The following is a 12,434-nucleotide window of genomic DNA, read 5'->3' on the forward strand; positions in this document are numbered from 1 at the left end:
CAACTTAATAACCATTATATCTTTGGAGGATCAATATTAAAGTTTTAATTTAAAAAAAAGTTATGGCATTTAATACAATTACAACTTACAAGTCTAGTTTTCATTGCGTGTTGGAATGATTAACAACATCATTTTAGGCACAAACAAAAAACTCAGTAAAAAATTACTCTTCTGTCCTCAATTAGTCAGCATCTTTGTAATACTTAAACTGCACTCCCATTTTGAGACCACAACAAAAGAAGGGGTAAATAATGGAATGAATTAGTAGAGATGTAATCTCCATGAATCCAGTTACCTCTCCAAAACATTGTTTTGCTATTAAATACAGTGTTAGTTAACAGTTGAATAAAAGAGGAATGCACAAGATTCATCAAATACAATGGGTGAACATAATGCTAGAGGTTTAAATAACACAAGATAACAATGTCTTGTTCCACTCCCTAGAAAAAGTTGCTATGTCAAATTTGTCAGAGCAAAATTTCCAAAAATCACATCCTCCACAAAGCCAAGTTTGATTTAGATTATTCTTGCTTTGAAAGAGATGTGGTGATGGCCAGATGACTCAAGCAAAACTAGCTTAAGTTACTTGCCAACGAGTTTATAGTACGCGTATAAACCAGAGCCAGCGAAACCGAGAGATTGCCCGACTACATTCCACTGAAACCAAAACAAAGAACATTCATTATAAGGGTATTTGAAAGAGCTTATAAAGAACTCATCTGCGAAGAACTGCTTAAAAATATAGTCCATGACTTTACTATTAGCCCTTTTTAACTTATTGCACCAATAAGCTTGTCATCAAAGTTGATGAAAATAAGATCCTTTTAGCTTACTTCAGTACAGCTTAATAAATAAGCACTTAATTAAGGTGAAACACCTTAACTCAATAGTAAGAATATACAATTGAGAAGAGCAGTCAGGAAAAGAGTACTCACAAAATCAAATGGTAGCCCACCAAAAATTATCCAGCCAAGGCCAATAGTAAATAGATCCTACACATCAATATAAAGTATTTAGAACTCAAACATAAAAGCTGCATACATGAATCATGACATCAATATGAAACAAATAAAATCAGAACACACAAAGGCGCATCTTGAATCCAAATAAAACTAATGTATTCTGCTAAATCAGAGTGAAGTGCTAACTTAAGGTTTCCAGTGTCAACAAAATATCAGGACCAAGCCAAATTTATCAGGAAAAATAATCATATGACTATAACTTTGAGACGAAGATGACATTTTCCCAAATGTGACCAAACAAAGATCATTTCTTCACTACGAAAAATTCTTGCAAGCGAAATTAATGCAACTATACGCAAATCAAGATTGCTATCAGTCCCAACTTTCACTCATCTCTCTCCACAACTGCATCAATTTCGACAAGCAAAGTAACAGTTAATTACTACTAGTCTTTCTCATAACACCAAAATGTACTAGATCTCCCCTCCTTGCATAGAAAAGTTCATATCATGTTAACATCCGAAAAGCAATTCATTTCAGCATCATCACTATCCACCTGTAAATCATAAGGTGTATTATTCATGCAAGGTAAAACAAGTATAGCAGGTGAACAAACCTTCAGATTACCACAAATTGTCTGTGTCAGAGCTGAATTCAGAGTTGTGTTCAGAAAAATACTGTAATTCAAGAAGAATGCCAGTATGCAGGAACAAATCAAAACAACCTGCCCAAGGAAAAAAGAAACATAACAGTTGCAACATGCCAAAGTATCAATTTAAGAGGAAATTGGGTTTAAAAATCCATGTTGTATGACATAGACAGAAGCAGAGGCGGACCTTTTAAGGGGAAGGGGGAGGTGCTGCCCCCAAAACAAATTTTCAATATTATTTGACTATAGATATTTTTGTTTAGCACCCCCTAAATGATGTTACTTTTAGTGTTTCAATCACTGCAACACAATTTTTTATTTTCTTTAACATGACAAACTTACAGTTCAATTCGAATAGATTATTAGTTCACTCAAAAAATTGGTAGAGCTGTTTGGTGAACAAAAAACAGAGAGATTACAGCTTTTGAAAAACGAGATTGTAGCTCTTCAATGCTATAAGTTATTCCAATAATTCATTTTAATTTTCCCTTTAATATTTTAGCAAATGACAATTTTTACCCCAACTCAATATAACATACATGTCCTTTTAAGTCATTTAACAACTTTTAGCTAGTTATACAAAATCTACTTTTGTCAAACGGCTCAAATTTAATGTGTTAGCTACACAGTTATAATCTTCTACCAACAATTTCACATCTGTTAGCTAGTTTCACATTACAATCTTATAAGTTATAACTATAAGCTAGTGTTACCAAACCATGGCTTAGTTCACATTTGAGAGAGTGAGGAACTATTATTTCTCTATATTTTATTGTTACTTGATGAACTTTGCTTATGAATTTAAATTATATCTAGTGCTCCCCCAAAATTTTTGGTCTATATCTGCCACTGGGCTGAAGACAATTGCTGCTTTCTAGATAGAGGTGAGAATAAGCCAAACAGCTTACCCTTTTTAAGTCCTGCCTGACCTGTTTAACAAAAACACTAAGCCAAGGCTTTTTAAAAACATATTTAGCTAAATGGACCGTGCTTTTAGGCTGTTGGAGAAGCCCCCTATGCCTGGCAGGCCAGCATATACAATTATATAATATCATTTCTTTATATATATTATAACATTTAAATTTTTGTATCATAGAACTTTTATAATGATTATAATATTTTTCAAATTGCCTATTTAAAAGCAAAAGTTCGTTGGCATATTTAAAAGCTGAGGCCGGTTAATTTATTTGAAGGTCCATTGGCTTATTTCAAGGTATGCCTCTTGGCCTTATTGCAAAGTAGGCCATTAAACAGATTTATAAGCCAATCTAGGTTTTTGAAAAGGTAGGGTCTTAAAACTAGCTTATGATTAGTCATATAAATAGGCCAGATTTGGTATCAACCTCCACATTATTCCCCTCCAGACAGAATCCAGATTCCTACTTAATATCCTAAGAATAAATATCATATTTCTTTTGACCAATGATAACCAAGGAAGGTCCAATGACGAATACATTACTTATTGAAGAATAAAGGCTTAAGCAGCACATACAATAAAACCAGGTGTGAAGAGATCAGGAAAATTGAATGTCATCTTCAAGTCTCCACGAATCAGTGTCCAGATGAATAAAACTGGCCCGCATATGATACCTACAATACAATAAAAAATGTTTCAAATCAGAAATCCTAGTATGAAGAAAGGCAAGGTTACATAGGCCATCATAAAATCTATCAGCTTACCATTGCACCACATAAGGCCAAAGCTATTAAGGCCACTAGTTTTTCCTGAGAAAAAGACACAATACCAAATAAATAAGAAAGGTGCAGGTTAACAAGGAAACAAGGTATAGAGTATCCACTTTATAAGAGAGAGTGAAGGAATAGCAGTACAACCAATGCGGGCTATAGTTGCAAGATATATTGCTGTGGTGATGTTTGCCATGAAAACCACGGCATAGCCATAAGCATCAAATGAGAGGTCCCGAGCTCCAGCAATAAGTGCACCGAAGACAATTAACCCAACACTGATAACAGCCTTATAAATTTTAGTTAAATGAAGGATCAGGTAAATGCTCATTCAAATAACAATTCAGGTCTTTAACTCTAGGAATGAAGGAAATAACAAAATGGGCAGTGATCCGGTAATGTCATTCTAATGCAAATGCATTCCAACTTCTCCTTTTAAAAGTATGCAAGGAGAGCTCTCGAAGACTTAATTTACAGTGTACCATATATACAACCCATGTACTAATTTTCACCGTAGAACATGTCCCAATTCATGTTGGCTCATTTTCATCTAATTCCCAATAAACAAATAAGTGGTATCTTTGTCTTCGGTTTTTAGTTCTGAAGCACTTGATGCGAGACTATCGTAAGATGCAACAACAACAACCAAATCTTTATCCCACTAGGTGGGGTCGACTAAATGGACAGAAGGACACCATAATGTTCTATCATAAATCATATTCATCAGCAAAGCATTAATATGTAAGTCTTTCTTAATCATTTCGCCTATAGTTTTCTTGGTCTCCCACTTCTTCTAGGAATTGGACTAGCCTCCATTTGACCTACCCTCTTTACGGAGGCTTCTACTGGTCTCTTCCATACATGTCCAAACCACCTAAGGCACAATTCTACCATATTTTCTACAATAGAAGTTATTTCAACTTTCTCCCTAATACATTCATTTCTAATCCTATCTTGTCTAGGGTGTCCACTCATCCACTGCAACATTCTCATCTATGCTACATGTAAGATGCATAAGATGAAAAAGAACATATACTTTGACAAACAATCATATATCTCAAATAGTAATATTTGTCAAACACAGAATTTTTCACATTGACGTCTAGGCGTCTAGTCTACTATCTCCAGTCTCTTTTATAAACAAATTTATTCATGTTAAGGAAATTAGTTAAAAGGCAATTAACTGCTTTGATTTAATAAAAACATGCAAATAATTACAATTCCTGTTCAGCATATGGTATATGGGGAACTGTTTCAACTAAAAGTGGTATTGGAAATTGTCGAAGTAGTTAAATTGATTTATTTGAGACCAAAAAGTGTGAAGTTTTTCTGCTTATAATTGAAACCAGAGGGAGTACTCAATTATACAAGTTCTTTGACAAGATAATTGAGTCGAGATGACAATTTAATTACTCAAGGTGCTATAAAATTAACAACCAAGCAAAATTATGACTTGGCAATATGCAATAAATTTGACAGCAAATTACCATTTCTTCATTTTTTATTTTTTTTAATTATTTCAATATCACAATAAGATACTCCTTCATTTGTTTTAAACTACCAACATCCAGAAGTGCGACAAACCTTTAGCATATTATTCATTTTTCCAACAAATACCCACAGCTGAGGTCTTTCACAATATCACTGTGCCAAGAAAGGCATCGATTGCTCAAGTTTTATTTTCTTTTTATGAAACAGTTGATCAAACAATAAACCAGTTCTCACAATAAGTACGTGTACGTTTAAATGCAAGTAATTACCCTAAACTATTATTTTGTCACAAACAGGTTCCTAATGACCATTTTCCGTCCCACCTATTAAAATCATAAATCACTGGCCCCACAATAAATGGTAGCAAAGGACCTGAAAATGCATCCATACATGTAAATATAATAAGGAAAGTCATCAATCCAAATAATGCATTTAGATACATCAGCAAATTTTGAACAAAACATACATTGTTAAAGCATTTCATGCAGTGGAGAAAAAGCAGTTTACCTGAAAATGACAGAGGGTGTATACCTCTGTCCCACCAGAACAAACTCTACAAGCATTGTAAATACCACAGTGGTCCTCCTCAGAGTGGTGTACATTGGAACATTTACTCCCCGAACAGACTCCATGGTGACTAGCTAAGGAGAAGTACAGGGGTGAATAAAAAAAATAAAGACAAATTATTAAGAATTTGTCCTATAAAAGAAAGGAAAGCAGGGTATATACCATGTAGAGTAAATATGCTGCTGCCAGAGGAAAAGTATGCTTCAAAGTCTTCAATGATACAAATCTTGTCGAATTATCTGGTATAATTAAAGACTCACTTGCTGTGAAAGAAATTATCCTCCAGCGCCTCAATACATAGAGAAAAAAACACGAACATACCATCTGCATCGAAAAGAAGCATAGAAAGTGTGTTTTTTTTTTTCAGATAGAAAGCACAAATATGCTTAGAAATTATCTCATATATATTTTTCTCCATTTGAAGTTTCACTATAAAATATGGTTAGATGCATATTGGTAAACTTTGTGTAATGGTAAGGTTGTTGCTTATTGACCATGAGGTCATGGATTCAAATCCTGGAAACAAGCTCTCCACTCATAGAGTAAGGCTGCTTACATATTGTATCACCTCAGCCTTGACATGTGAACCCTTTGGGTCTATGAATTTACTGAGCATGTCACCTTTAAGCTTAAATACCTCTGCAGTATTCTATTCCCACAGAGAGGGAGCCTCCGCGACTCGAACTCATGACCCCAAGGATGAGTCGCAATCACTAAGCTACAGCCCTTTAATGTAACATCCCAGCCTTACATGGTACTACAGGGATATTTAAGCTTAAAAAGGTGGCACTCTCACTAAATTCATGGGCCCAAAAGGTTCGCATGTCAATGTTGGGGTATTACACATCTACTCTCCCAGGCCCAATAAGTGGGAACCCTACTGCAATGCACTTCCCTTCTTTTTTTTACATATTGGTCAAGCATTGCAAAGAGTTGATATCAGTAAAGTACAAGCAAGGTCATTTTGTTTGGTTTAATATTAAATAAACGAAACAAAATACGCTACTCATCAGTAGTTGTTCTAATAATTTGATATATTGCAGAATTTGGATATAAAATAATGATAAAAGAAAGAAAGAGTAATTTAAGTAAGAACCTGAAGAAGTGTGATGAAATTTGCAGATGGGAAATTATATGATGAAAGAGCAGCCTTATTGAACATCACCAACAGAACTTGGAAACATATCTCAAGAAATCAGTATTCATATCAAACATGGAAACCCTTACTATTATCTAATTCAATTCAAAGAACGGTTGGTACCTGCACATGACATGTAGGAGATGGCGGCGTAGACATGGCGGCGGGTGGTGACGGCGGAGGTGGTGGGTTTGAAGAATTTATGATCGGTGGGTTTGAAAAACTTATCTCCTATAAGTGATACTTCTTCTTCGTCTTTTGGAGGATCCGATACAGGAAGTATCAGACTATCAGTTGAATTTGAAGGTTTCATTGAATGGATTGAATTGAATGAATTGAATTGAATTATTGAAAGGAAAGGAAGAAAGGGTTTTCAGTTTTGTGATTTGGAGGATAATCACTCTTCATCTCACGACTATTTCTCAATTCATTCTTTTTCTACCACAACTTTATTATTTATATTTATTATTACCATTATCTCTTTTTTTTTATTATATAAGTGAATAGTCACATAATCACATGATGACTTAACCTTTTGGACGAGAGAAAGAGAAGAAAAAAATGTATAAGTTAATAGTCTAAGAATTTTTTATGTAATGTTAATTTATCCATGTTAGATTATTTATCCTTCATTCTTAATTATCATTAATTCTTAAATAATACTAATACAAATAATAAATTATGGATAATGCACTATTTATATACAAAATTATGTTACAGGAAACAAGTGGATATGGCTTTTTAGGTATTGTGTAGTTTTTTTTGAACCAATCACTAGTTAATAAAGTTATTTACTAAACAAAAATTGAAAGGAGTTTTTAGCGTTTGAAAACTATTTGAAGTAATGTTTAGAAAGTAAAAATAGGTTAGTGTAAAGTGTTTTACACTGTCATAACATTATTCACCATTGATTTATATTACTTTTGTTTGAGGTCAATGATAATTAACATATGATGATCGATATTTGCTAATAGTGTAAAAACACTTATACTGTATATATATTAAATCCTTCCAATAATTCACTTACCAATTTTAATCTTCAACATTTTGAAAATTTTATATTAGTTACTCACAACTAAAAAATTCTATTATTTTGTGAAATATAAATTATTTTTATATTGGAATTTTTTTGTGATATATAAATTATTTTCATATTCGATTTTTTTATGAATATAAATTATTTTTGTATTATATTGTTATAGAGTGTATAAATTATTTTAAAATTATATGTTTTTAATAATGTATAGTGTCAACAGTGGACGAATATTATAAATTTATTAGATTTTTAGAAAAAATATAGAAAATGACAAAATAAATATATTAAAATAAAACAAATAAATAAAACATTGTAGGTCCAGTTATAAATAAAATTTTAAAATAAATGATTGGAAATTTTGATCTTAAACTATATATGTATTTAATAACTCCAATTATTAATTAATAAATATTGTATTTACTCTTTTAGACAATTATCAAATTTCAGCTAATTATAAAAAAATATTTATTTTACAACTCCAACTACCTACACAACTAAGCTTTTCTACTACTAGTTATAATCTCATAACTTAGACTCATAACTGAACATTGAATTAAACAAAGGATATCATTGACCACATATACTCAAGTATACCTTGCCATATATATCTATATATATTGGGATAGTTAACAATGATATTAAAATCAGACTATACTAATTGGTTCAACCGGAAAACTGGTAAACTGAATCCCTAACTAATATGGTATAATTGTTGTACCAAATGAGCAACAGAACCGGTTAAAACCGGACCAAACTGACCGGTTTTGGTCATATCTTCTACTGTCAGTTTCAGCCTTTCTTCTTTTTCCTTCTCGTTTCCAGTCTTTTTCATTTCCAGCATCTCCTTTCATTCATGTTACTTGATTACTACCTTAATTATTGGTTCAATTTTGTAATTATTTTTGTTAGGTGTGATTACAGAGAATTGAAATGGCTTATAGTGTTGATTTTCTACTCTAAAATGTTCCAAAATAAGATTTTGACCCACATGATTATGTGCTCTATGAATTATAATCATATAGAAAGATTCTTTTTTTTCTCAGAAAAGGGAGAAGACCTTCTACCATCATGATATATCAATACAATTAATTTAGTAATTTAAGATGTTCATCGACAAGCGTGATATGTTGAGCATATGTGTTCTATATATATGTGACAAGTGTCACTTCTTGAGGGTTAAAGTTCTAAATTTATATGTTTTGTAGATTGAGTTAGAAATTTGTATGTGTTCATCTTTTGAGTTTATTAAGTAAGACAAGTACGTATAGATTGATAGTTGTATTTGCTATTTAGATTTTAGATTTGTTGAAGTTGTTTGTAGTATATTATAAACATGAATTATAAATTTGAGTATATAAATATAAGTATGTTTGTTCAGTTTAACCAGCATGCAATTTAATTACTGAACTATCACTTGAACCACTAAACTATTATATCAGTATCCTGACCCAATTTGATGACCGATCCAATTTTAATAATATTGGTTAACAGTTTAAATAAATGGTTAAATAATTTTTATATACCTGGAAAAAATAAGTAATCTTGATTTTAATTCTCCAGTTTTTTATTATTATGTTTTATTTTAATTGATCATTTTTATTTTAGTTTGATTGATGATGAATGATCATATTACAATTCTCACATTATTAATTAGTATGACTTGTCACTTCTAGGTATTAGCCACGTTAATGGTAGGGACAAAAAGAAATTTTTTGAAAGATATAAGGACCAAAACCCAAAGTTCTAACAAAAACTTATAAATTTCCTAGGTAAAGTGGGAGCAGAAAATCAGGTGGTAGAAATTTGATTTTACCTTTTTTCCCATACAAGATAAATATAAAACTAAATTGCAGATTGTAAAAAAGTAATAATAAAAATGAAATAAAAGCATTCAATAGCTAGAGTTGTAGAAATGCTGAAATAGGAATCATGCCCAAATATTAAACACTATGGTCTTCTTTTTATGCTAAACAATAACATCAAAAAAATGTGTATTTGGAGAACTCCAATTCTATAACCATAAAACAAATACAACATAACCAACAATTTCTAACACCTATGTAGAAGAACTATTAGCCAATTTCACTCCAGCATAAAAATCTAAGCATTTCCTCAAATAAGGGAAAGAAGAAGCAAAATCCTTTATAGGCTTCCCATTACAAAAATGCTGAGGAGGAATATGATTACATGGCTCAATTGAAAAGTCCCTAACACATGCTGGAAAATATGTATCATTACTAGTTAACTTGTATAGAAGCCAAGGCTTCAAACCTCCCAAACCTTGAGCCACATAACCAAAAGTTGATAGAGAAGTTGTGACCAACACATCAGATAAACTTAGCAGATACATTTCAGTCCATGCCTTAAAGTTATGCATGTTGTCATGGAACTTTTGTTCCTCTTCATGACTTGGTTGATAAACTCCAATTAATTCTCCACTAACACTTGGTTTATTCAGATACATAGCTCTTAAATTCTCACCATATTCTGGATATAAAGATGCTACAAGAACAGCTTTTACAGTCTGGTTTTGACTATAATATACTGATTTTTGTGTATCCAATTGTGGAAGTACTTTATTACTTAAGGTGCAATTTAAAACTAAGTCCATAACTGCTTGCGTTGGAGTAGTTGTAGGACTAAATACCCTTATCTGAAGGCCAATTCTCTCATCTGCTGAAGCCAAGTATGTTTTATAGAATCTGCTGATTAGTCCCCATGCCTCATTTGAAGGGTGGAAAAGGTAGCGCACCAAATGGTGGAAAATTGCGTCCTTTTCGGGGAACATTTTGTCAATCTCTGAGTTGAAAGATGGGTTCATGAACAAATATGGGACAAAATATTGATCTGACCGCAAAATCAACGAAGTTATATTCCTTAGAAGATCTTGATTGTGATCACAATGGAAAAATTTCTCCGGGTCATCCTGGGAGTGTTGTAGATTTAGAAACAAAGTTGATGGTACTGCCCTCTTTGAATGGCTAGCCTTGTCCTTCTTTAACATAGTCCTATATGTCTCGACATGATGTTCACTCCAAAATGGAGAATGCTTTGGCAATAGCCAAGTTGAATTGAGAAATGGTTCACAAAATAGGCCCTGCATGTCATCACGAAATCTTACAAGTAGAACTCGGTCCGCGAAGATCGCATAAAGAAACGCTGCAGCTAGGCTAATCATTCTGTTCCCTAAGCCATTTGCAGGTGTCCAAACAAGGTATTTACAAATTCCAGGTGCACCCTTTTTCTTAGAATGTAGAACCTTCATGCTTTTCCTATAAGCTCTACTATTAGGTCCACATTTTCTATGAAGTTCTTCATAGTGGCGCAGTTTAGATACCAGATATTGAGAAGGTTTGTGAGGAGAAGCTTTTCGGAATAAGTGAGACTGAAACCTGCTTGTGCATGATGCTTCATCAAATCCAGAAGCCAAAAGTCCGTCAATCAATTTGTCCCTGTCATCATGAATTGGAATTGACCTTGAATCACTTGAACTTGTTGATGAAGCATTTTTCTTTTTGTCATCTGAATTCACAATATGTGGGGTTGAAACATTTGGTGGACTTGCTAATGAAGCATTTTTACCTTTGGCATCTGGATTCGCAGTATGTGGGATTGAAACATTTGGTGGACTTGTAGATGAAGCATTTTTATCTTTGTCATGTGGATTCGCAGTATGTGAGGTTGAAACATTTGGTGGACTTGTTGATGAAGCATTTTTATCTTTATCATCCGGGTTCACATTATGTCGAGTTGAAACATTTGGTGCACTTGTTGATGAAGCATTTTTATTTTTGTCATCTGGATTCACAATATGTGGGGTTGAAACATTTGGTGGACTTGTTGAAGCATTTTTGTCTTTCCCGTCTGGATTTACAATATCTGGGGTTGAAACATTTGATGGACTTGTTGATGGAGCACCTTTGTCTTTATCATCTGGATTTGTAGTATGTGGGGTTGGAACATTTGATGAATTAGTTATTGACTTATTTCTGTCCCCTGTACATTTAGAAGACATTATAAATGATACTACACTGGATACAGATAAAACACATACTGATACAACAAAACTTCCAATAGTATACTAGAGATTGTGTTGATGTTCTCTAGAAGTGTGCCACAACTCAATTTGTGACAAAACTATAGCAATCAATTCACTAGTACAAGATCAAAAAAGTATTGAATGAACAAAAACTTATGCTGCAGATGTTGTAGAGAACATGTCCTAAAAGAATTACACTAGAGATTCAACGTGTTATTTCAGAATCAAACTATGTACCTTCTTTTGATGTTATGATTTCCCTATCAGTACCTTTTTGGACAATTCCTTTCAATCCTGAGCCATTGTTTGTAACATTTGACTTGTCATTCAACAACTCAGTTGTTCCATTTTTCTGAGCTGATTCACCTTCTAATACCTTGTTTTGAGAAGAACCCTCAAAAATTGTGAAGCTTGAGTTGCTGAGTTTTTTGGTAACAATAAGAGTAACAGGAATAGCTATGAAAAGTACAATGAAGAATGCTGTGAGTTTCTTCTTGGAATTCAATCCTATGTTGTCGAAAGTACCTTGAATCATGTCCATGATTATTCAATTCCAGCAATTAAGCCTTTCAAATTGCAAACAACATGAACTGAAATAAAAAACAAGATACAACATTTTATTCAAATGAAATCAAGAAACATGTTACATTATTCATCATGTATGTTTTTTTTCCTGAATAAAAAAAAAGCAGGCTTTTAAACAAACAACAAAACTACATAATTCATGGTTGAAAAAAATCATATACAAGATTGGTATAATGAACCAGAAATTCTTGATTAAAAAACCAACATGAAGCTCACAATTCTAGTGGGATAAACATGAAATCATCTAAAGATTTTCTTGGGTAAAAAATATGTACATTATA

The 12,434-nt window shown here is 32.7% G+C and overlaps 2 protein-coding genes across 2 annotated transcripts; both read right to left on the minus strand.

Annotated features, from left to right (window-relative positions):
• On the minus strand, positions 241–6,926 carry LOC109335354 (UDP-sugar transporter sqv-7-like). The gene is made up of 10 exons (XM_019571498.1): positions 6,617–6,926; positions 6,452–6,528; positions 5,518–5,679; positions 5,296–5,429; positions 3,445–3,575; positions 3,292–3,336; positions 3,104–3,201; positions 1,579–1,686; positions 936–992; positions 241–657 (listed from the first exon to the last, which is right to left on the minus strand). Exons 1-10 carry the CDS (start codon positions 6,804–6,806, stop codon positions 583–585), a joined length of 1,077 nt encoding a protein of 358 aa, XP_019427043.1. The 5' UTR covers positions 6,807–6,926; the 3' UTR covers positions 241–582.
• On the minus strand, positions 9,451–12,153 carry LOC109326693 (probable fucosyltransferase 8). Its single transcript, XM_019559436.1, has 3 exons — positions 11,806–12,153; positions 11,747–11,751; positions 9,451–11,610 (listed from the first exon to the last, which is right to left on the minus strand). The coding sequence occupies exons 1-3, from the start codon at positions 12,107–12,109 to the stop codon at positions 9,586–9,588; spliced, it is 2,334 nt and encodes a 777-aa protein (XP_019414981.1). The 5' UTR covers positions 12,110–12,153; the 3' UTR covers positions 9,451–9,585.

The sequence above is a fragment of the Lupinus angustifolius genome, chromosome LG02, assembly GCF_001865875.1.
Source record: "Lupinus angustifolius cultivar Tanjil chromosome LG02, LupAngTanjil_v1.0, whole genome shotgun sequence".
NCBI classification, from domain to species: domain Eukaryota; kingdom Viridiplantae; phylum Streptophyta; class Magnoliopsida; order Fabales; family Fabaceae; genus Lupinus; species Lupinus angustifolius.